General features: G+C 34.7%; 2 protein-coding genes across 6 annotated transcripts; one reads left to right on the forward strand and one right to left on the reverse strand.

Moving 5' to 3' along the window:
• The first annotated feature begins 14534 nt into the window (after positions 1–14534).
• Positions 14535–18393, forward strand: LOC121261850 (uncharacterized protein OsI_027940). 5 transcript variants are annotated; one of them, XM_041164250.1, is made up of 7 exons: positions 14535–14685; positions 15657–15843; positions 16297–16450; positions 16559–16596; positions 16683–16778; positions 16863–16950; positions 18137–18393. In XM_041164250.1, exons 1-7 carry the CDS (start codon positions 14681–14683, stop codon positions 18241–18243), a joined length of 675 nt encoding a protein of 224 aa, XP_041020184.1. In that variant the 5' UTR covers positions 14535–14680; the 3' UTR covers positions 18244–18393. The 5 variants fall into 5 exon arrangements, with proteins under 5 accessions (XP_041020184.1, XP_041020185.1, XP_041020186.1 ...); XM_041164251.1 differs by having other exon boundaries at positions 16683–16731; positions 16873–16950; XM_041164252.1 differs by having other exon boundaries at positions 16683–16731; positions 16891–16950.
• Positions 18394–19584: 1191 nt separating this feature from the next.
• LOC121261851 (probable U6 snRNA-associated Sm-like protein LSm4) lies at positions 19585–23044 on the reverse strand. The gene is made up of 8 exons (XM_041164255.1): positions 22904–23044; positions 22711–22747; positions 22292–22333; positions 22069–22167; positions 21862–21939; positions 20833–20872; positions 20504–20665; positions 19585–20056 (listed from the first exon to the last, which is right to left on the reverse strand). The coding sequence occupies exons 2-8, from the start codon at positions 22711–22713 to the stop codon at positions 20034–20036; spliced, it is 447 nt and encodes a 148-aa protein (XP_041020189.1). The 5' UTR covers positions 22714–22747; positions 22904–23044; the 3' UTR covers positions 19585–20033.
• Between the last annotated feature and the right edge of the window lie 1069 nt (positions 23045–24113).

Here is a 24113-nt window from a genome sequence, read left to right on the forward strand (position 1 = left end):
TAAAGATGTCTTTAGTTATGTTGGTGGTCATATGGACACAGTGACAGCTATTCTGGAAATGGAATACAAGGCTCAAGGGAGGGTGGAAGGTAACTCAGAAGAAGGCCGCAACACGGATTATTTTTCAAATTGTGAGGATAGAGTTGGTTTTCAACCTCTCTCAAAAGAAAAAAAATGTATGATTTCGATTCTAGAATGCACAATGTTTTGCCTCTTGGGAGAGGTCTTGGGAAAGTTGATGTACAACAATCACAACGGGTTGCGACCCGTCCCTCAAAACTAAATTTATGATTGACAATATTATGGTCTGGAATATGCGGTGGTTAGGCACATCTCGAACAAGATTGTGGAGTTTAGTTCAGAAGTTTAATGTAGAGATTGTTGGTATTTCAGAACCATTTTTCAGAGGCCAGCCATTTGCCTCGTCTAACTCTGTCTCTAGGCTTGCCGAATTTTTTTAGCAATGCAGAAGTTGACGACAAACTTTGGATTCTTTGGAGTGAGTCTTATGATTTTGAAGTGATGGGTATGTCCAAGCAAATGATCACTGGCTGGTTGAGGAAGGGTCAGGAGTCTCTTGTCATCACCTTTGTCTATGCGAAGTGCAACCAAATCGAGTGTCAAGAGCTATGGTCGAGTCTCAAGGTCTTTAAATCTCTGGTTTTGTCTTGGCTCTTAGCAGGGGATTTTAATGTGATCAGTAATGATGAAGAGTGTATTGGTGGAAATTCCAGACCCCTCACAGCAATGGAGGAATTTAATGGGTGCATAGATTCTTGCGGACTCATGGTTTTGCATGTGTGGGGAATTGTCTTTCATGGTGCAATGGGCATACAGGGGTCTCTCACAGCTAGGCACGTCTGGACCATGCTCTAGTAAACTCTCAGTTGGCCTCTTTGTTTCCCAAAGCATTTTTGGAGTATATTGACAGGAAGACATCGGATCATTGTCCCTTGCTTATTCGGTTTCAGCAACCAGAGGTTAGATATGAGCCTCACCCTTTTCGGTTCCAAAATATGTGGTATGCATATGAAAAAATTTTGCAATGCATTGAGGAGGTTTGGACGAAACCTGTGCAAGCAGGGGTCTCATACGCCTTGCTAAAAAACTCAAAAGGACAAAAGTTGCTCTTCGGGCGTAGAATAAAAATACTTTCGGCATGGTGGAGCAGAATATCAAAGCAATGGAAGAGAGATTGATTTATTTGGAATCACATCTGCAGGGGCTATGATCAAAGTACTAAAAATGAGATGCTTATCACGAAAATGGAGTTGGACACTTGGGAGCATCGAGAAGAAATTTGGTTGTCACAACTAGCCAAAAAAAGTGGTTCAAAGACGATGACCAAAACTCCAAATTTTTCCATGCCATTGTTAACCAAAGAAGGAAGAGCAATATGATTTCTCACATGGAGTTGGAAGATGGAAGCAGGTTGAGTGATCCCGAGCAGGTGCATCGGGGTGCAGTCTCTTATTTTTAAAATTTTCTTTCTCAACATAATGAGGTGGAGGCGCTGGATTTGTCCTCGCTAATAGAGACGCGTATTTCTGAGGTTGATAACTCTTTTCTTTGCCAAGATCCTTCGGAGGAGGAGGTGCTAGCGGCTTTACGTTCTATTCCCAAAAATAGCTCTCCGGGCCCGAATGGTTTTGGTTTGGCTTTTTACATCTCTTGCTTGGAGATTGTTAAAGAGGATGTGGTGGCGGCTGCTAAAGACTTTTTTACGGGCACCTCTTTGCCACGATTTTATTCATCTTCGTTTATTGTCTTGATTCCTAAGGTGGCGAAGCTGAAAAGTTTTGACAAGTTTAGGCCTATCAGCTTGTATTCTTTTGCTTATAAATTTTTTTCTAAAGTTCTAATTCAAAGGATGACTCGGTTTTTGCCGCTAATAATTTCTCATGAACAGGGGCATTTATCCCAGGACTAAGCATCTTTGAAAATATTACTTTGGCACAGAAGATGGTTCATTCCTTGAATAAGAAGGTGAAGTGCGGTAACCTTATGATAACGATTGACATGGCCAAAGCATAAGATAAGATGGATTGGTCGTTCCTCCTTCGGGTGATGTATAGTTTTGGTTTTCCTACTAAATTTTGCAGCTTAGTGGCAGAGTGTGTGCAATCTCCATGGTTCTCAATCATGATGAATGGGTCTTATAAGGGTTTTTTTTTAAACCAACATGAGGTCTTTGCCAATGTGACTCTCTTTCTCCATATTTATTCATCATCATGCAAGAGGTTTTATCTCGGCTCCTTCGGAAGAATTTTGTGGATGGACGTATTGACAGTTTTTCACATCCTTTGGGAGCTCCTTTAGTCTCTCATTTACTCTATGCGGATGATATATTGGTGTTTGTAAATGGAGAGAAAAGATCTTTGCGACGCCTTATTAATATTTTTGAATCCTATGAGAAGGGGTCTGGCCAATTGATTAATAAGGAAAAATCAACAATTTTTTGTTCTCTAAGTGTATTTTAGGTCCTTGAAGGAGAGGTTTGAGAAGGTTAACAGGTTTTGTGAAAGGTCATTTCCCGGTCATTTACTTGGGTGTTCCTCTGGTGTCTGGTCAACTTACATCTTGGAATTTAAAGCCTTTGGTCTCTAAATAAAAAGTAAGTTTGCAGGCTGTAAATTGAAGTTACTCTCTCAAAGAGGTTGGCTCACTCTTCTCAAGCATGTTCTATCCAGTATGGCAACACACATGTTGGCGGTTTTAAAGGTCCCCATGGCCATTTTTAAAAAACTAAATTCTATTGTGTCCACCTTTTTCTAGGGGCATTTCGTGGTAAATCTCGTAAGAAATTGTGTGCTTAGGATAAAATTTGTATGCCTCTTAAGGAAGGGAGTTTGGGTCTTCGTAAACTTTCTGAAGTTCAAAATCTTTGCACATGAAGTTTGCATGGTGGCTAATATCTGTCGAATCATTATGGACCCAAGTTTTTCGAGCAAAGTACGTGAGACATGGCCATCTGATGTTTATTGAGCCACGAGCTTCTGCTTCTAGATTCTGGAACTCAATATTGAAAGTCCTTCCAAAAGTGATTGAGCATACTAGAGTTACAGTTAAAGAGGGCGGTTCATCCTTTTGGTTTGACCGTTGGCTTGTGAGCGGGCCTTTGTGTGCATCTACTGATTTAATCCAGCAACCTGGCTTGCGCATTAAAGACGTTTGGGTGGACGGAAGATGGGATGAGGATCTACTCATGGACCTGGTTGGTGCAGAAAACACTAGGTATATTATCCAGCATATACCAGTTGGGAAGGAGGGACAAGACACCATCAACTGGCAACCTGCCAGTGATGGTTGTTTTTCCTTGACAACGGCTTGGGATATTATTCGGGTTATAGGGGTTGAACAGCCAGGGATGGAGTGGATTTGGAACTCTATTCTACCCAAAAAAATTACAATTTGTATGTGGAAAGCTAAGACAAATGGTTTGGCAACAGATGATAGAATTCAGTCCCTGGGCATCCCTATAGTTTCTCGCTGTGATTGTTGTTCGCTTGGCAGCTATGAGTCACTTGACCATGTGTTGGCTACGGGGATATTGCAACAAAGGTCTGGGAGTTTGCAGAAAATGCTCTGGGTCTTCCTCGACTGATGTTTCAATCATGGTGGACGAGGGTGTTGCATTGGTTTTCTTTTGCCAAAAAATCATCTCAGCGTGGTGTTCTCATTGGTCTACTTTCGTGCCTTATCACATGGAGGCTTTGGCTAAGACGTTGTAAGGCGAGGATGGAGGAAGTTGTCGAACCAGCAAAGAGTGTATGGCTGGCTGTCATAGTGTGGCTTCGGAAGCTGTCTGGCCTTCTCGTCAACAGCAGGTCTTCTACTTTGGTTGAAATATCCATCCTCCAGATCCTTGATATCCCTATTTGTTGCACTAGGAGTCGAGTTTCGAAACTCATTTACTGGCTCAAACCAGCTGAAGGGTGGGTTAAACTTAATGTGGATGGTAGCTGTATAGGAAATCCTAGGAATTGCGGTGGTAGGGGTGTGATTTGGGATCATCTCGGTAATTTTATTGGGGCTTTCTCATCGCATTTTGGACATGGCTTGAATAATATGGCAGAGTTAAGAGCCCTCATTCTTTGGCATCCGCATGTGCAAGGAAATGGGATTTACGCAGTTGGAGCTGGAGTGTGATTCAATGGTGGTGGTCAACTGGTTGTCAATCAAGAGGTGTTTGAACTAGTATTTATGGGACTACTGGGATGAACTCATTTCATTGATACATGGAATTCGTTTCACTATTGCTCATCAATATAGAGAAGGCAATAACTCGGCTGATTTTCTTGCGAGACAAGGGGATGAGAGTATTGTTAGATGATACATGGATTGGAGCGTATTACCAGGGCCTTTTAAGGGTATGCTTAGATTGGATAAATTGGGCTTGCCGCATATTAGAGTTTAATGTTTTTCGTTTTTCAGTTTTGGTTTTGGGTTTGATTTTGATGGTTTGGTCGTTTTTTTGGTTTATTTTGTTTCTACAGTATTCATCTGCCATAAGTGAGGCTTTTTAATAAATATGGAGGTTCCGCTAAAAAAAAAAAAAAGGGCATGAATCTCCCATATCAGAGAACTGTAGCTAGACTCTTCATCTCGGCTTGATTGAATAGCTTCCAAAACAGCAAGTGAATTTCCCTCAAGAATCAAATGGGAGATTCTCATATGATGGATCATCTGTAAGCCTCTCAAGGCAACAAGCGCCTTAATATCCTCCACCATATAAATGCCTTCTTCCCTTCTCGACATGGCCATAATCATGCCACCATATTCATCCCTCAAGATGGCTCACACCGCAGAGTGACTCTGTTGAGTGAAAAAAGTCCCATCAAAATTCAATTTCCACTTCCCACATAGTGGGGGTTTCCAGCATAATGTAGATAACTAGCTATTAACTTGATGATGTTTGCGAATTATCTAATAACTTTCAACATAAGAAAAACATATTCCAACAATATCAACCAGAGAAACATCACTTGGCTGGAAAGTTCTCAAAATTCCTAAATTTTCATACACCCTAAGCAATAATCACAAACCGAGAAAAAATATTAGGATCTTGGAGTTGCATTATTGCCCAGACCACATTATCAAACCGATAATGTAATTCCCATGAAATCATATCCTTACCAAAATATGCTACCTAGAATTTGAGAAATATTTGGACATTTGCAAAATAATCTTAACTTTATTTGGTAATTGTAACTGCCATAAAGGTTTCCAAAATAATCTTTGTGAAGAATCGTATAAATTGGTTCCAACATTATTCGCTTGACTTGACTGCAGAACTAGATGATATGTTGATTTTACACTGAACAGGCCGTTACGTGTGCATCCCCACACTAACTTATTAGCACTCCAATGAGAAAATAATGGAATATTAAGTATGCCTGAGGACTCAAAGGAAGGAATACCAAATCTGAATTCCACCTACCTGATTGTGGATGATCTAGTAATTCATTAACACACACATCAACAACTAGTGAGTTACATCCAATAATGACTTTCTTGATTGGAGAATTTGGCAGCCAATTATCTGACCATATGCAAATTTGGTCACCTCTTGTAATATGCCATAAACATCCGAATTGAACTGTAAATTTGGCTTCAAAAATAATATGACACACATAAGAAGGATTAGAGCCCAAATTGGAAGATAAGAAATCAGAGTCCAAGAAGTATTTAGCATTAAAAACATCATAGAAAAGAGAATTTTGGTGTAATTGCAAGCGCCAACCTTGCTTGGCCAAGAGTGCCAAAATAAAAGCCTCCAAATCACGAAATCTCATACCACCAGAAAATTTTGAATGGCACATTTTCTTCCAACTCACCCAATGAACCCTTCTTTCATGATCTCTCTGCCCCCACCAAAAAGGTGCAATCAACCCCTTGATTTCTCTACAAAACCCTTTTGGTAGTTTGAAACATCTCATGGCATAATTGGGGATACCTTGAACAACAACCTTGATTAATACTTCACAACCAGCTTGAGATAATAACTTCTCCTTCCATCCTTGAAGTTTTGCCCAAATCTTAGCCTCAATGTCCTTGAAAGTGTGAAATTTCGATCTACCAACAAAAGAAGGCAATCCAAGATACTTAGCATGATGATGGATGGATTGAACACCCCCACAATTTCTTGATATCATTTATTACCTTTGCATTCGTGTTTCGACTAAAAAGTAATTCAATTTTCTCCCAATTCAATTGTTGGTCCAAAGCAGCCCCATAAAGAGCCAAGATATTATGAATCTGCACATTCTCCAAAACAGAAGCCCAACAAAAAAAGATACTACCATTAGCAAAAAATAAATGACTAACCCGAGGAGCTTTATTACAGACCCTTACACCCTTCACCAGATTTTGTATTTCAACCTTCTGCAGCATTGTAGACAAAGCCTCAGTACAAATAACAAGTAAATAAAGAGAGAGAGAGAGAGAAAGGGCAACCTTGTCGAAGTCCATGTGTGGGTTGAATAAAATCTGAAGGGGCCCCATTTATAACAACTTGATATGAAACCATGGCTATGCACATCATGATAAGACAAATAAAGTCAGTAGCAAAGCCCATTTTAAATAAAAGTTTCTCCAAGAAAATTCACTCAACCCGATCATAGGCTTTACCCATATCTAACTTGATTGACATACATCATTTTTTACCTCTCTTCCATCTTCTAATCACATCCATTGTCTCATAAGCCACCAAGACATTATTCGTAATAAGTCGCTAAGGACAAAAGCACACTGTGGTGGTGAAATAAATCTGGTAAAATCAGCTTCAGCCGATTGGCTAGTACCTTAGTAATGATTTTATAGACCACATTACATAAACTAATGGGTCTATAATCATTTATGTATTCAGGTTGTTTTTTCTTCAGTATCAACACAAGATATGTAAGATTAAAACTAGTTGGCATAACACTCAAATGTAAGACCATTAACACAGTATTAAGAACAAATTCTCTTACCAAATGCCAATATTTTTGAAAAAATAACGCAGGCATATCTAGGGGTGTAAACCGGTCGGTCTGGTCCGGTTCGATGATGGATCGGTCCATCACCGGACCGGACTGGACCGGACCGAACACCCCATAGGGACCGGACCGGACCGGTAGTTATCGGTCCGGCCTATTTTTTTTTTTAAATCAATTAATAAAAAAAATTATTTAAAATACTAAATTAAATTAAGTGACTTATTAATGTGGATTATGTAACAAACTCAATAAAAAAATATTTTATATGGTCAATGATAATAAATTAAATGAAAATTACATTATTAATTTATATAATTACTATATAATTAACTAATTGATATTATATATTAGTTAATTCATAGAATATTAATAAGTGTTAATAACATATTTAAAATTTTATATTGTTAATAGTGATAGGTTAGATGAAAATATATATAAAATATTGTTAATTTATAGAATATTAACAAATATTAATAACATATTTAAAATTTTATATTGTTAATTGTACAATTATTATATAAATAATATATATAATTTTTTTTTTATTCGGTCGGACCGGTCCGGTCCGGTCCGGTCCGAGAAATCTCCACCCCGGGACCAGACCGAAGATCGAAATTTATGTAGTGTTTGGACCGAAACCGACCATGCATTTGGTCTGTCCGGTCGGTTTCTCCGGTCCGGACCGACCGGTTTACACCCCTAGGCATACCATCCGGGCCTAGAGCCTTATGTGATTGAATATGAAATACTGCTTCTCTGATCTTAACTTCATTAAAAGAGCGTGTCAAATCACCATTCATTGAGGTTGACAGGTGGGGCTATATAGAAGTCAATGCAACATCAATGTCAGAGGGATTGGTGGAAGCAAACAAATTCACAAAGTAAGCAGCAATCATATTGCTTAGAGCAAGTCCTTCATAAGACACTCCAGCATCATCCTTGAGACTGGTGATCAAATTACGACGTTACCTCTAAGATACTTTAAAGTGAAAATATTTCATTTTGGTCCCTGGCTCCCAACCAATTCACTCTAGATTGCTGTCTCCACATCAATTCCTCTTTCTCCACTAGAAAATTTATATAATTCCTGACATTACAAATAGCTTGATAAGAAATTAAAGTAAATGGAGCAAACTACAATAACTCTAATTCCCTCCTCTTGACATCCAAATTGTTTCTTACCTCTCCAAAATTGGATTTACTCGAAGCAGTGAGATTGGATTGACCCTTTTTAGGTTTATCCATCAAAGAGTCTGATTTATATAAATTCCATATAGATTCAATTGTTTCCTCACATCCCTTCTCACCAACCCACATAGCCTCAAATCTAAATAAGCGAATAGAATGAGGTGCAACACGGCTCATACCTACTTGTTTAATACTAAACACTTGTGGTATGAAACCGAAGTTTCAATATTGTGAATCTTACATGTAGGATATTTCTCAAGCCAATCAAAACTACTAGTAAATCGATCCAATCTCTCCTTTGCAAAAGCTCCCCCTTCCCTTAAATTACTCCATGTGAATAAAGGCCCAACAACATCAAGACTACGTAAATGATAGTAATCTAAAGCAGATCGAAAATCAAACATTTATCTTGATGGCCTTGCCCTACCACCCATTTTCTTAGAATGATGTACAATCTCATATGAAATCACCAAAGCACAACCATGGTTCATCTGACTAATTTTTCAAGTATCACAATAACTCTCATGTTTCATGTCTTTGACAAGTAACATAATTGCCATATATCCCAATTAGTCTCTAGCTTGCATCATTAACAGGAACCAAAACACACATATCAAAATGAAATTTTAGGTAAGAGCGTAAGGATAGTTGTACCTCTTGTCACCAGAAAAGACATAGTCCTCCACTCCGACCAGCACTGACCACTGCAAGGAAGCTAGAAAAACCAAACTGGTATTTGAGCCACTCCATTCGACAGGTATCAAAATGAGTCTCTATGATGAAGACTATATCAGGATCTTCCCTCCGAAGCAAATCTCGAAGGGCATAAACTCCTTGAAGGTTCCCAAGCCCTTGAGAGTTACAGGTCATGATCATCATGGTGTATGGCAGGGCTGAGCATCAATCTCCACCGATAGAACAAGGATTTCCACCATAGCTTCTCCATCAATAGATTTCAGCCTCTTCAACTAACCAGCGTGAATAGAATAATTCAATTGTTTCTAATTGTAGTGGCATTTAGAAGGAACCACCGGGGACCAGATCTGTACAACACACCGAGGACGATTCCCAATTTTCAGAGGAGCTTTACCTCGTCAGGATGAAGAATAAATAGAGGAGTCAAACTGTTTTAGGGCTTCAATTGAGGGTAATGGACCTAGCCCTAACTGAGGCCCATTAGAATTTGGGCTAAGCCCAGCATGCCTTTTGTGGAAGAAGGACAGTTACCCAACGGTTGAATAAAGTTCAAAAATTGCTCTACAGGGGTAACCGTCGATAAGTTTGGAGACAGAGTGGTAACTGCCACTGGTGATTTCACCAACAATAGACTCCAACAACTATCATGCTCCAAGTCAGCAATAGAAAGGGACTCCTCATGCAGGTCCTGCTTTGTATCCACACAATATCGACTCTTTAAGGGAGCATTTCCAACTCTTAGCCATGGTCCATAAGGAAGTCATTGGCATCAATCTATTCTTTATGTTGAATCCATAATAAACAGTCGCGATCTCCATGTCCTAGGAGGCCACAACAATAGCAAAATTGGGGTAAATGCTCATATTTAAAATGAACCTAGACATAATTGGAACAACCCAGAGCTACACGTTTACCACGAGGCAATGGCTGGCTTATATCCAAGGGAATTCGAGCCTGAACAAATTCACCCCACCCAAGTTGTAACTCAGGTAGATGAATATCTTCAATATGACCCGAAGTCTCAGCAATTTTCCTCACAGCCCGAGCGTTCTTCCCATTCATGGGAAGATCATAAATCCAGACCCAAGATGAAGCAAAGGCATGAGAACTTTTGAAACTTGCAACGATTGATCATAGTGTGATATAATCACCAAACCGTTACCAAACATCCAAGGGCCATTATTCACAATACATTATTTTTCACTTGGCTTGAAAAAAGCCACTAAGAACAAATTGTCTCCCATGTCATAGATTTGAAAATTGTTAGTTAGTCTCCATAGATTTTTCGTCATCATCTTAAAAGCCTCCTTGTTATAAAACTTCACAGTAAGAAGTTTTATAAAACTGCTTTGTGTTGAAATGTTTGTTGGAATCCAAGTGATCAGATAAACATTCAGCGTTCTTCTCATTTTCAGACAGGAACAACGTCTTCCAACTTCTGGAAATATCTTCAACCATTAGGAGATCTTGTACAGAGAGCAAACAGCAAATCTCAATAAGATGATAACAGACTCTCATGAAGAGAGAAAACAATGATCAATCATTCATTGGCTATCACTGTCGATTATATTCTTTAGGAGTAGTGATACATCCTTTATAATCATAATATCAATGTCAAAAGAATTTGAATAAGAAAATTATTAAAAAAGAATCCAAATAGTCTTGGAGAACATTCAATTATGAGATAATACAGGGGTAACATTGAAGAAGAACTAGTTACGACACTGTTTAGCTAAGAAAAATAATAATATATTTTAGTGGAGCCTATTTTTTGAAGATGTCTTAATTTAGAGTTTTTTTTTTAATTATTAAAACTTAAAAGTGAAATATATATATACATAGAATTATCTTTATAGATAGCATTAAATATTTAATAAATATGATAAAACTATACAAGTCATGATGAAATTATTAGAATAATGCTATTAAACCTTTGAAACTTAATGTTCAGATGACCCTCTTGACGTGGCACCATCACGTGATGCCATGCACGTGGTTTATTAAAAAAAATTTAAAAAAAATGAAAAACAAAACACAAACACAAAATGGATAGAGGAAATTTAAAGTTTTCATTTTTTTTTTTTTTTGGCATTGTCGGACGTCCTTTGAGTTTAAATATAATTTTATTGTATTTTTTTTAATAAATGACGTCACATTACGTGATGGTGCCACATTAATAAGACTATCTGAACATTAAGTTTCAGATGGCTTAATAGCAGTACTCAAATTATTATTTTCTATCATTTTCGTCACTAGTCATCGCTTCCATGAGATCTCTATAGAAATACAGCCCCCATAAAACTAAAGTTAAAACGACAACATAATTTTGGTCTTTGACTACTACACAAAAGAATCAAAAGAAAAACACAAGTAGTTTCGTTTTTCTGATTTGCTTGGACACTATGAAAGGACTGTACAAGAAGATAACACATGAATTTTTCCATTCATAAATGGAAAAGCTTCTATGCCCTCCATATTTGACCGCTCTATTGATTGCTGATCTCCTCCTCTTCTTCTTCTTCTCCTCTTCTTTTTTTTTCTTTTATTTTTTTTTCTATTTAATAATTAAGGAAGTAATTTTAACTATATTAATATATTTTTTTAATTTTTTAAAAATATTTAAATATATTAAAAAAATATGAAAAAAAAAAAAAAAAAGGCCTGGGTGGTATAGTTGCCTTGCCTATTCATAAATCATTACCCAGACACACTATTTAATATAGAGTTATTTTATTAATCATCCTTACACCACACACTTATTAAGAGAAAAAAAAAATAAAAAATAAAAGTATATGTGTGGTATAGAGATGATGAGTAGAATTTTTCTTTAATATAAAATCACTTTTCAGACTAGCTATTTAATTTAGTAAGTTTTCATGTCAATATTATATTATATTATCAATAAACATGCTTATAAAAGAAATACTTTAAATTATATAAAAATAAATTTATAAACTAGGGTGACTTAATGTGATACGTCAGATTATAAATTTATTTTTTAAAAAATTATAAAAAATTACATCAATTTATAAATTTATTTTTACATCATTCTTTTACGTCTACAACACCTCTCCTACGAAATTACGATAAGTCAACAAAAATATCTAGGATGTTGGAATTGTGTATCGAGACAACAAGGATGTAGCACTTTTCCTACATGAAAAATATTTTAATTTAATTATTCGCATAAATAATATTATTTATGTGAGAGTACTATTAAACGGACCTGTATCCCTAGCTTTGCCCTCCGGTCAGCAACTATGGAATACTGGAAATGGCAAAGTAAACAAATTCACTTGGTATGTTGTATGATATTATAGCTATTATATTCTCTTCACATTATTTATATCTTACATTAAATCCTAAAATAGAATAAAATACAAACTTTAGAGATTCAAATTGATTTAATTTCATCTGATGCAATATATTTATTTTATAATAAAATTAACTTTACAATCATACATATTACATAAACCCATGTCAGTTTGTGAATTTACTTTTATAAAAAAAAAAAAAAATTATAATTAAAATATTTCTTTCCTAATTTTGCAATATAAAAATATTGAATTCCAGCTCCTCCAATTCAAAAGCAAATTTTAGATTTAGAGGCCGAGTATTCATATGAATGTTTTATAATACTTATCATGTTTATACAATTTTCCTTTTAATAAATTTTTAGAAAATCTAGAATTCAGATAAAATAAACACACAAGAAATATCTAACCATATTTATAGTTGCTTATGCAATAAAGTTAATACATATTGCATAATTTAGAATTTGTGCGTGTTTGAGATTGCAGTGAGAAATTTAATTTTTCATAATAGAGTTTTTAATTGTAAATTTTTACTAAAAAAAACTATTTACTGTCTTGTAAACATGCACCTAAATTGCTTTTAAAGTTAGTTACGATAATTTTAAAAAAATGTAGCATTACATGCCGGAGTTTTTGAACAAAAACTTCAATTTGGTACTTTTTAAAAATAATACTTTTAACTTTTTTTTTAAGTGCTCATAATATTTTTTATAAGTTTATCGAACATATTATTTTTTTTAAAAAAAAATTTTTAGACCGCTAAAATCTTTTTAAACTTCCAAATTCAAACGTTTGGTTATTAAGTTCATCTCAACTCATCATTATAATTTTTTTAAATTTTAACATAAAATATAATAAACAATTTAACTTTTTTAAATTTCAAAATAATAATAATATTAATATTATTTTATCATCTCAACTCAACTTAACATCTAAACGTAACCTAACTAATCATTTGCGCATCATTCTTTCATTTTGAGTAATTCGTACAAAACTAATAAAAAAAACAAAAACGTTGATGTGAATGTCCTTTCATGACGTATTCATTTTAGCACTTGATGGACATTGTTATAGTATGTCCACGCAAGCATAGCAGAAGACATGGCCCAATGTAGGCCCAACCCAAGTTTAGAGAATCGAGTTTGATGGAAAGTCCATGATTGAACTTATTATATAAGCAAAGTTCTCCTTGGGCATCATGGCCCAGGCTTTTTATGGCGTTTAAGATATGATTTTTTTTTTTTTTAATTTGCTGGCCCAATGAAAATAAATAAAAATCTTATTTGTTTTTTCTTTGCTTATTTAGGGAAAAAAAAGTTAATAAATAACCGACAGGAGCTTACCTAGTTGGTGTTGATAGTCATTTCGGAAAGAAAAATGATAAACACATATAATTTTTTACAACATTTTACATAATAATATTTAAAAAAAATAGATACTTTTGTAAAATACTTTATAAACTTTCATTATTTTATAAAAATATCTTTATTTTACGACATATATTATAAAATATATTGTGTGAATATCATTATTCTATATCAAGTCTATTAAAAGAGACAACAAATAAAGAGACAATCCTCCCCTCTACCCTACAACACCCACCAAAAAGTTCATCTCCTCTTAAAATGAACCCGACCACCTCTTATCGGGATAGATCAGCTTTCGAGAATGGTGTAATCACATATCATCAAGAGAGATCCTCATTGCCTTTCTTTTTTATTTTAAAAAAAAAAAAAAAAATTTCATATTTTTATATTGTTTTTATCATTTGAGTAAAATTGTAGTTGGATTTATAAATTGAAGACATTCCCATTCTTTAATGGGTGGGTATGTTGCAGTTGAGATAATGTATTAAGATTTTTTTTTTTTTTAAGTAATTGTCATAATTCATTTATCATAAAAACTATCAGATACATTCTAAAATATCTTCTTATCAAACATGATATCTTAAATCAAAATAATGCATTTAGAGTTCTATTAATATACTATTTTTTTTTTGTGACTAATATGATTTTTACAATATTCTCTACAGACAAATATATAAAAGATAATACTTTCTGTTTAAACAGAGACTCAATCTATCATTTATATAAAGAGATGACTCAATCTCTACAGACAAATATTCGAGATATATATATATTTTTGAACAATAGATATGGACGAAATACTAAATTTTAAGAAAATTAATATAAATTTTAAGAAATAGATATTATTTAGTTCTGTACGGACGATTTATTTTGCAGCTGTCAATCAACGCAGCCATGGACCGACAAAATAATTTCAAGCAACGGTTTAGATCGCTTATGGGCCTAACACTTGCACCGAGTTCCCGTGTCTCGGGAAAGTACTGGAACCCTCTCATCATTATTCAAATAAATAAATATATTTTATATTTTGTATATATATCTCATTAACGAACAGAAAGTACTAGTACTCACGTTTGGAGTTGGCTTCTCTTTGTTTCTAGGGTTTTACGGCCTCCTTTTGCCATTTCTAGCCAATATGAGGTAAGGGCTCTGCTCCATTTCCTATGTTTCTTTCCTGATTTTGTATCTTTTCCTCTCTGATTTGATCCTTGTATGCTCGGGCTACTGATGTGTACTTCACACTCTTGCCTTTTCGATCTGTTTGGTTCCTCAGAAAATGAATGGAATGATACCCAAAATAAAGACGTGATTTCTTATGCTTACTTTGTTTTGATGATCTGTTGTTTCAGGCGCAAGTGTTGTTTTTTTTTTTTTTTTTTCAAAAGATTTTTTCTCGTTATTATTTTGCTCATTTCCTCTGGAATGAGACGCTTTGTTGGAAAATTTGTGAGTGAAAATATATTTTTGGAATGTAATGTAGTTGGTCGGTCATTAATTTCAGTAATTGATTTTAGTTGGAACTTGCGGTGGAATTGTATTTATACAAGTAATTGTTAATGTAAGTGGCTGATAGTATTACTAACCACTTATATTCATAATTACCAATTACGAAATTTAACTCCAAGGGTTTAGGATGAGTGCCTAAGCACCTGGTAACCATTACCCGTTACCCATGTTTGAACCCCTAGGGAAACATCTTCGGTGCCCGTCCTAATCATTTATCCTGGTGTCTAAGTTGTGTTGGACGTTGGATATACTCCATGTAAAATTGCAGCACAATAAAAATTACGGTTTTGAAGACGTGATGAACCTCAGGTGTCGTTGAAACTTTTCACTGTTGAATGTTCAATTATATGTTTGAACTAGCTAGATGCATGCAGTGCATGGGAAACTGGTTTTTGCATTGCTAAGTTCGTTTTGAACATTTCTAGTGATCTGGTTAACAAGTAAAGGATATAGGCAAGGTTAATGAGTTGCCATTCTGCGAGAGCCACTAACTATAGTACTTTGAATTGTTGTAAATGGTCTGTCCAATGATTGGTACTTCCGTGCTTTTCTCTATTCCTTTATAGTTTTCTCACTCTTATTAATGCTTTTCCAACATATTGTAGTCGTCATCCTGAGGTGAAGTGGGCCCAGAGGGTGGACAAGGTTTATCTTACAGTGCTACTGCCAGATGCAAAAAATGCGAAGGTTAATCTTGAGCCTGAAGGAGTTTTCACCTTCTCCGCTAGTGCAGGAGCGGGCGACCTCCTCTATGAGCTGAAATTGAATCTTTTTGATAAGGTTGATGTAGAGGTAAGAAGTTAGTTTACCTTATTTTTTGTAGCATTTAATTCACCACTGAGTTGTTTGCTAGTATATTTATCCATTTCCCTGCTCACAAAATAGAACCCCCATAAGAAAAATAGTGTTTGCTAAACTTTGCTATTATTGATCAATGCCGGCCTGGTCTTGTGCTGTCCATGTTGCCTGTGAATTATTATCAGTTAATTAGGTTCGTCGTTATCCAAATCAATCATTGAATATATGTGTCCATTATGTTTTATGGTCATTCAACAATATTTCTCTCTATAACTCTTAAGGTCAGTAGGTGAAGTAATTTTTTATATCAGAGCTTTGTGAGACCGTATGATGCCAGCTAGTAAGCATAATTATTGTGGTATTTGGTTTGGAAAATTATATTTTAGATATTTCTTTAAGTAATTTATTTTTAATGTGTTTGTTATCAATTTCACTTCATTCGTTTAGGAAAGCAAAATAAATATAGGAGTAAGGAGTATATTCTGCATCTTGGAGAAGGCAGAGAAAGTATGGTGGAAGAGGCTGCTGCGTGAAGATGGCAAGGCACCACATTTTATCAAAGTAGATTGGGACAAATGGGTGGATGAAGATGAGGATAATGGTACTAGTTCTTGTCTAAACTTTGTTCTTTTGTGCTTTTAATAGAACTAGTTTAATTGACAATACTATGATATTAGTTTGGTATTAATTGACTTTCTGTTTTGATTAGGTGCTAATGACTTGGATTTGGGAGGAATGGATTTCTCGGTATGGGGATGCTAGCTTAGGGGATTTTTATATTGTATTTTCACCTATGGTTGTGGTTTTTGGCTTATTAATGTTGTATTCTGCAGAAATTTGGAGGTATGGGAGGTATGGGGGGCATGCCTCCAGGCATGGGAGGCATGGGCGATGATGCAATGGGTGGCTTGGGAGGAATGGATTTCTCCGTATGTGAATACTAGCTTATGGAATTTTTATATACAACTTTTACTTTTGGTTAGGTTTAATGGCTTAGTTATTGTGTTTTGCAGAAATTTGGAGGCATGGGTGGCATGGGAGGCATGGGTGGCATGGGTGATGATGCAATGGGTGATGACTTCGAGGACAGTGATGATGAAGGTAACAAAACCATAAGTGTTTCCAATTGATGTAGGGTGCAGTGCTTTGTTATGTGTCACACTTTCCAGACATAAAGCTGGTGAATCCTGCTATGTTTGTTAGTGTTTACATATTAGTTAATGTAATATCCCAAATTTAAGTATAGGAAGATGGCGAATTGGGATCCCAAATTGTTAAGGAGGGAGAAGTTCTTATCCTTTACAATGATTTCTTTATTTTGATGAGTACCCTATCCTTTATAATGATTTCAAAAGGCTCTAATTGTAACATTGAACAATTCTTTTATAGTATAAGATTGGATGTGGCCTGGCCTTCCTTGGGCCATTACAATTGGTATTTGAGCGAGTATAGGAAGGTTACAAATGAGATCTGACATTAGAAGGGAAAAGTTATTACCTTGGTAATGATTTCAAAGGGCTTCAATTGGATTATTGACTAGTCTTTTCGGAGTGGGTTGGGCCTTCGTTGTGTCTTTACAATTAGAGAGACCAAAAAAATTAAGGTAGATGGAAGGAAAGCAAGTTATTTGTGGGAGTTGTTAAGGTTAAGTTATATCTTAAAGGAGATGTCCGCTATTGATTTATATTTCTCTTTTATCAAGTAACAATAGAGTTGTGATCTGGCTGATATGGCGCAACCAGTTGAGATCCTATATATGCGACATTATATAAATGTTGAATTGCAGGCAATTCTTGTTAATTGAAAGAAACATGGGTTTGCAGCAATGTGCAGATCTATAGAGATACATAGTAGAAAGCTGCAGATATAGTTATTCATAGCATTTTCGCTTATATCTTTATTTGTCTTAAGAAAAAATTGAAGAAGAAATCGTTGTCAAATTCACATATGGGGAAGCTGACATTTTATTTTAACCTTGGACCTTGAAGTTTATGCAGTAGTAAACTTGCATTTTATTTTGTTGGGGGTGTTAATTTTATGATTAAAACAATGATATTCATGCAATTATTTTACCACCAACCAACGTGATTGGAGTCATAAAAAAGCTTGTATGCATATATATTATTACTCTTTACAATAAGGGAGATTCGTTAAATGCACTCCTGAAATAGGAAGAAAATGTTTAGTGCAGTTTTTCAAGTCTTGTTTCATGGTTTTTTTTATTTTTTTTCCTAACCGTTTATTGACAACAATGTTTTTTGTTTTTTTTTTTTACCTGTTATGGCAGATCAAGAAGTTTCAAAGTCAGACAAGAACTTAGAAGGAGGTGCAAAGGCAGAAGAAGAACATGGTGGTGCTTCCGGAGAGAAAAAAGAAGCTGCAGCAAGCATATAGTGTTGTGGTGGATTGAGAATGATTTTAACTATGGCTTTGAACTTTGTGGTGGGTGGTAAATTGTCAGTCTCTATGACTGTATCCATGTGTGTCAGTTTGTACTAACAGGGTTGATATCTATGATGTTCAATCATCAAAACTTGAACAATATATTTCGCCTTGGCTAGTAGACAAATCATTAATTTCAGACAGGCAAATATAATTTTTACTTCATAATAGAATGTTCTGTACTTTTTTAAAAAAACATCTATGATAATCCAGAGTTGACTGGGTTTTGCTTCATGGTTGACCAATTTATGGAGCCTGGTTGAAATTAGTTTATATATTTCAAATAGGTAATGATGGTTGTAAGTTTTAAATAGATAAAGTTGAGCAAGTCCTTTATAAAAAAAGATTAGGTCCTATTAATAAAGAATAATTTTTTTATAATTTTTTAAAGAGGGTTAATTTTTTTATAAAAATTTGTATATGATTTGTCTATTTGAAATTTATATAAATTATTTTTCGTTTTGAATAGAGCATGGACATATGCATTAGTTGACTGCTTTTATAGGTGGGTTTTTATTTAGAAAAATTCTATTCATTATTTTTACATCATATGATTTTTATAATTTTTTTTCTTACCAACTGTGGTTTGAGTAGAAAAATTCAAATAATTTAGAAGGAATAAAATAAAAGTATGGCGCGATGTGTGAGATGATGAGTGATAAAATTTTTTTATTTATTTAGTATATGTTTGAAATTGTGGTGAAAACTATAGCTTATGGTATTAAAAAATGCTTAAATAACCTTAAAAGTTCTTTAATAGAAAAACTAGGTTATTTGGGTATTGCATATCAAAATATTTTTAATTTTAAATAAGTTAAAATGTACTTTTCTGAATAATGTAGAACATAAATCAAATTTTAAAAAGACTATCAATAGATAAAAATATTATAATTTTTATATAATTATAACTTTTAAACTTTTAAAAATATGGTTAATTTTTAAAAATTTAAATAATCATCATTTCTATCTTAGACATTACTTTTTTAATTTGTTTCCAAACAAACGTAAATAAGCTTTACATGCAATAAATAACTTTTTAATTGTAAAACTTATTACTTGGGTTATAAGTTATATTTTCCACAACAATTCCAAACATGCACCATATCCCGTTAACCTTGAAAGGCGCAGGTTGTATCTTGTAGCAAATCAGCAATGATGACTAGTGAATACATTTTTTGAACGATTAATAATGGGAACTCTGTTAATAATAATCCTGTAATTGAGGCAGCCGAGACTGAAAATGGGAAAACCAATAACATGCATAATCAGCGATTCCAGCATGCAGAAAAGGAGTTGGAGAAAGGAAATCCATGATACTGCCTTCTTATTGCTATAAAATAACCCTTTGGACAAGGAAAACACACATTAAAACCACCCCAATGCTAACAATAAAATAAAATCACATGGCTGTTGACTTTCCTTCTCTTTTTCCTTTTGGTTTTTCTCTTTTTTTTTTTTTTTTGGGGGGGGGGGGGGGGGGGGGGGGGGTTTAAATTTCAATAATAGAGTTTCTCAGTGGAATAAAGAAAAATCACAGCACAAGCTTGTCACTAAGTTCTGAGGTACTACAACTACTCAAATCGACAATTACAACTGGACAAACCCTAAGAATAGAGAAGCATTGGAGCAACTAACCACCCCGGATGTTACCTAAAAACCTAACCACCCCGACAGCACATATGAAGTTAGACACCAATGCGCCTTCAAGCCACCCATTGAATTTTTTCACACCATAACATAAATCAGCCACGGCCACGTCCAGCACCTGTCACAAAAAGAAAGAAGATTAGTGGGGCTTCCTACAGTATTTACATAATGACTTTGTATTTTTCTTTTGATGGGTAACCATGACCTTGTACTTCACCAGCATTAAGCAGAATATATACCATGGAAAGACCAAATCAGTCATGAAATACACTTTTCCCTGAATTGACTTTATCGGTAGTACTAATAGTTCTAATCAGAGATAGTGACATAACAGAAACAGAAATATAGTCTATAACTAAGCTGATTTTTTTCTTTTGAAATAGGTGTATTCTCCATCAGCAGCTGGTAATAATACATAAAAATAAAATAAAAATCAGCAGCAAAAGTATAATCTACCACCGTTCTTTGCATACTTCTAAGTCGAAATTCATTATACTCACATTTGCATTATATTCGACAAATATAGAAATTACTAGCAATTATATATTGGTTTAGATAAGTTCACCTCTGTTTCCACCAGCCTTTCCACTGGATCCACCTCTGCCTCGGCCTCCCTTAGCACCTCCATCATCCAAACCACGTCCAATTCCTTTTGGTTGGCGTCCACCAGCACCATCCTCCCTACCCCGTCCTCTTCCGCGCCCAACAACCCCGGGTGGTCTCCTATCTGGAAAAGACAAGTGATCAGATAAGAACCTAAATTTAGAAGTAGTTTCCACTTTTATGAACGTGGAAAGATTTATATTACCCTAATAACTCCGCCCGGGGGGGGGAAGAACCTAAAATAAAAAGAGAACTCAAAGCAAGCAAATGCCTTGGTCAAACTAAGTATACCTGAGCGGCTCTTGGTTTCTTCCTGAACCTTATCTATCACCTGAAAATACAAAGGGAAATACCAGGTCAATGCAAATGCACCCACTTAAACAACCATAAGAAAGAACACATGAACCAAAGTGAATGCTGATAGAATCATGGCATCCAAATTTTAAAACATGCAAGCTACCTGTCAACATCAACTCATTCACAACAATAACAGATCCTGAATTCATGAATCCAAAACCAATGTGACTTAAGCTGATATTGATAAAAGCATAAAATAAATTTTTTTTATAAGTAAAAGCGTAAAATAAAATTAAAAATTTGAAAAAAGTACAAGGCATATATCAATGAAAATAAAGGTGGAGTATTTGTGCTTGATGTGCAGTATTTGGAAGGAGCATAATGCACGAAACTACAAAGGTTGTGAAAGAACTTTTCCATAGTCAAGAACAGACTATGGACCATGGACCATGGACCATAGCAATTCCCAATCTGCATCCTTTATAGATTTTTCTAGTACTTGGCTTCTCTAGCCTTCCTTAAATTAGGTGTTCCCTTTTGCATACCCCCACTGCACTTAGGTTGCACCCCTAGCACTTACTGATAATACATGGTATATTTACTTACTATAAATCATAATAACTATAAAGGTGGTAAATCAGGTAGGTGGAACCCAATGCAAAAAATAAGCTATCAATCCAAAATTATACCTATATAAAAAAAAAAAATCAATCCAAATTTGAAATCCATTCATCTTTACTTTCCAGTAAATAGAGGCATTAATCAAATAGAGTTAGCTTCAAATAAAACTGAATAATTGATAACACCATCCACAAACTAGAGCTCAAACTCTAACCATGCCATTCTTAATGCTCCTGAAAGAAATTAATAACTACCACCATGAATATCATAGATGACAGATCAAATACAGAATCTCATAATGACTAGAAGATACATTAATATGTAAAAAGAGAGTGATAGTAAAAGTACAAGGACGGCCAAATTAATTTTATATTTTCAGATAATTAAGAACACCTAACATACCTCATCAGGAACTCGGAGGTACGTGATTGTATTCCCACGGATGTAGCATTCAGGCATTCGCCAAAATCTATCTCCATCCTACATCATGATTCCAATAACAAGTGGTCATAATATTAATTAAGAAGGCACTAATATCCTTATCAAGAAAAACACTATTTGAAGAACAAAAGCAAATTTGTTTCTAAACAAAAAATGCAATATGATTACTTTAGAGGTACAGATGACTTCACGAAGATGAATGTTCATCCAAGTATCACAGTTGACCAAATGCCCGTTATAGGTCTCCCCATTTTTCAGTTCCACCAACTGTTACAACGCAGAATAACTTCACGTTACGAATCCCTAAGCAGAACACAATGTCTAGGAAGCATTATAAACCGGTGTCTATTAAAAACGCAAAATAAACTCGATATGGAGACTAGGCTCTCACCATTGGGTGCCCTTGGGCACTCTTAAGTAGAGAAAGTGGAAGCTGCAAAGAAAGAACAAAAACAGTGAGTAGCAAAAGTTCCATTAAAATAAAATCAGCACCAAAATTAACCCTAATTCTCGTTTTAAGTCGCAGAAAATGCATCAAAAAGACAATAAACTGGTAGTAAATTCAATATTTCAAATCATTCAAGAATTTCGCCTGTACAAATAGGACGGCAACTTAGTTGAGATCAGTACAAGCGTTTGGCTTGTTTAGGTTCAGCTTCATTTTTTTCTATTGCTTTTTAAAAACACCAAACCGATGGAAGAGCATTACTACTTCGGAACCGAACCAATTTTAAGTATCCGTTTTTTTCTCCCCACCATTTTCTCAGGAACCGAACAGAAGGTATAAATTTTGTTCGGAGAGTTACGTACCATCCTTTTAGGGCACAGAAAGCAGACCCAACTAAACCTGAAACAGATTCAAATTCAAAATTTAGTGCAATCGAAATCCTAACCCTAAACAAAAAGAAAAAGGGGGTGGGGCGACTGATACTGCTCTCATAGGCAGAGAGATTGCGGGTAAGTATTTTCGATGAAACCCTAAAACACGAGAAATGGACATTACCACTTGAGATGCTTCCGCTTGCAGCTTCGAGAGAGAACAGAGAATTTCCAACGGATCCGCCTCTATGGCTGTCGCGTATGTATGACAATTCAAAAGTACAAGTTTTTTTCCCCATTTTACCTTTATTTATTTAATAAGTAATCGAAGTTAATTAAAAATTAAAAATGAAACAGACACGATATTATAAATATTTTTATTTTCTAATATTCATAGGAATGTAAGAATATTGTTATTTTTGTATTTTTTTATAAATATTTTTTGTTTTTAATTATAGAAAATAAAATAAAATAGAAAATATAGATGGAGAAGAGAAGGAGAGACTTTGAGACTTCATTTTTGTTATCATCAATTGTTTTTTAATACATAACATATGTTCTTATTTATAAGTAAGCAAGGTTATAGAAAGAACGATAGAAAATAAATCATATTACGATATTGATTGATTTACTAAATATAGTAGATAATAAGTCATATTATCACACATACTATAATGTATGAATATATTCAATAATAATTCTCCTCAAACTCAAAATGATGATGAAGATGACATCTTGAGTTTGTAAATAAGATCAAGTTACGGGCCTGCCAAAGGGATAAGACTTTGGGATTTGACTAACGACCTGACAATAAGCGTATTTGTGGTGTGTAGCGCAAGTAGATGGCAGGCAAAAACAAATTGATATACGAGATTGATGACGAAAAAAAGGATAACGATCTGGTTAAATGCATAAGAAGCTTCTGAAGGACTTGTAGTGAACGGAAAATAATATAAAAAAATATGTTGAATATGAGACTTATCATGGGGGAAAAAAAAAAAAAAAACAATGTGAGACACTAGAAAATTATTGGCTCTAATGCCAAAATGCCAACAACTACTCGGTCGATAGGTAATACGATATGAGAAAAACCAAATTGAAAAAGAGACGTAACATGCGTGTAAAGAACCATACTTGTCAAGTGCTAAAAGATTATTAAACTGAACATGGTGTACTATGTAAATACCAGAGTGAAGGAACACGCCTACTAACAAAAAGATGGAATACATACACAAATGATTATATGAGAGATATCAGGATTGGGTATTCTATGATACCATGTAGAAAATGAGATGTAGAAGAGAGAGAATGAGGGAGGGGGACTTTGAAGGCTAAATTTTTGCTATTGTCAATTGATCTTGAATGCATAACATATGTTCATATTTATATGTGAA

The sequence above is a fragment of the Juglans microcarpa x Juglans regia genome, chromosome 4S (assembly GCF_004785595.1).
Source record: "Juglans microcarpa x Juglans regia isolate MS1-56 chromosome 4S, Jm3101_v1.0, whole genome shotgun sequence".
Lineage (NCBI taxonomy): Eukaryota > Viridiplantae > Streptophyta > Magnoliopsida > Fagales > Juglandaceae > Juglans > Juglans microcarpa x Juglans regia.

Excerpts from the sequence above, each read along its gene's own strand:
- LOC121261850 (XM_041164250.1), top strand. Across the intron at positions 16,451-16,558 it reads GGATGAAGATGAGGATAATG|GTGCTAATGACTTGGATTTG; the intron begins GTACTAGTTCTT and ends TGTTTTGATTAG. Across the intron at positions 16,597-16,682 it reads TGGGAGGAATGGATTTCTCG|AAATTTGGAGGTATGGGAGG; the intron begins GTATGGGGATGC and ends TGTATTCTGCAG.
- LOC121261851 (XM_041164255.1), bottom strand. Across the intron at positions 22,168-22,291 it reads GTGCCCAAGGGCACCCAATG|TTGGTGGAACTGAAAAATGG; the intron begins GTGAGAGCCTAG and ends GCGTTGTAACAG. Across the intron at positions 20,873-21,861 it reads ACCTCCGAGTTCCTGATGAG|GTGATAGATAAGGTTCAGGA; the intron begins GTATGTTAGGTG and ends TTGTATTTTCAG.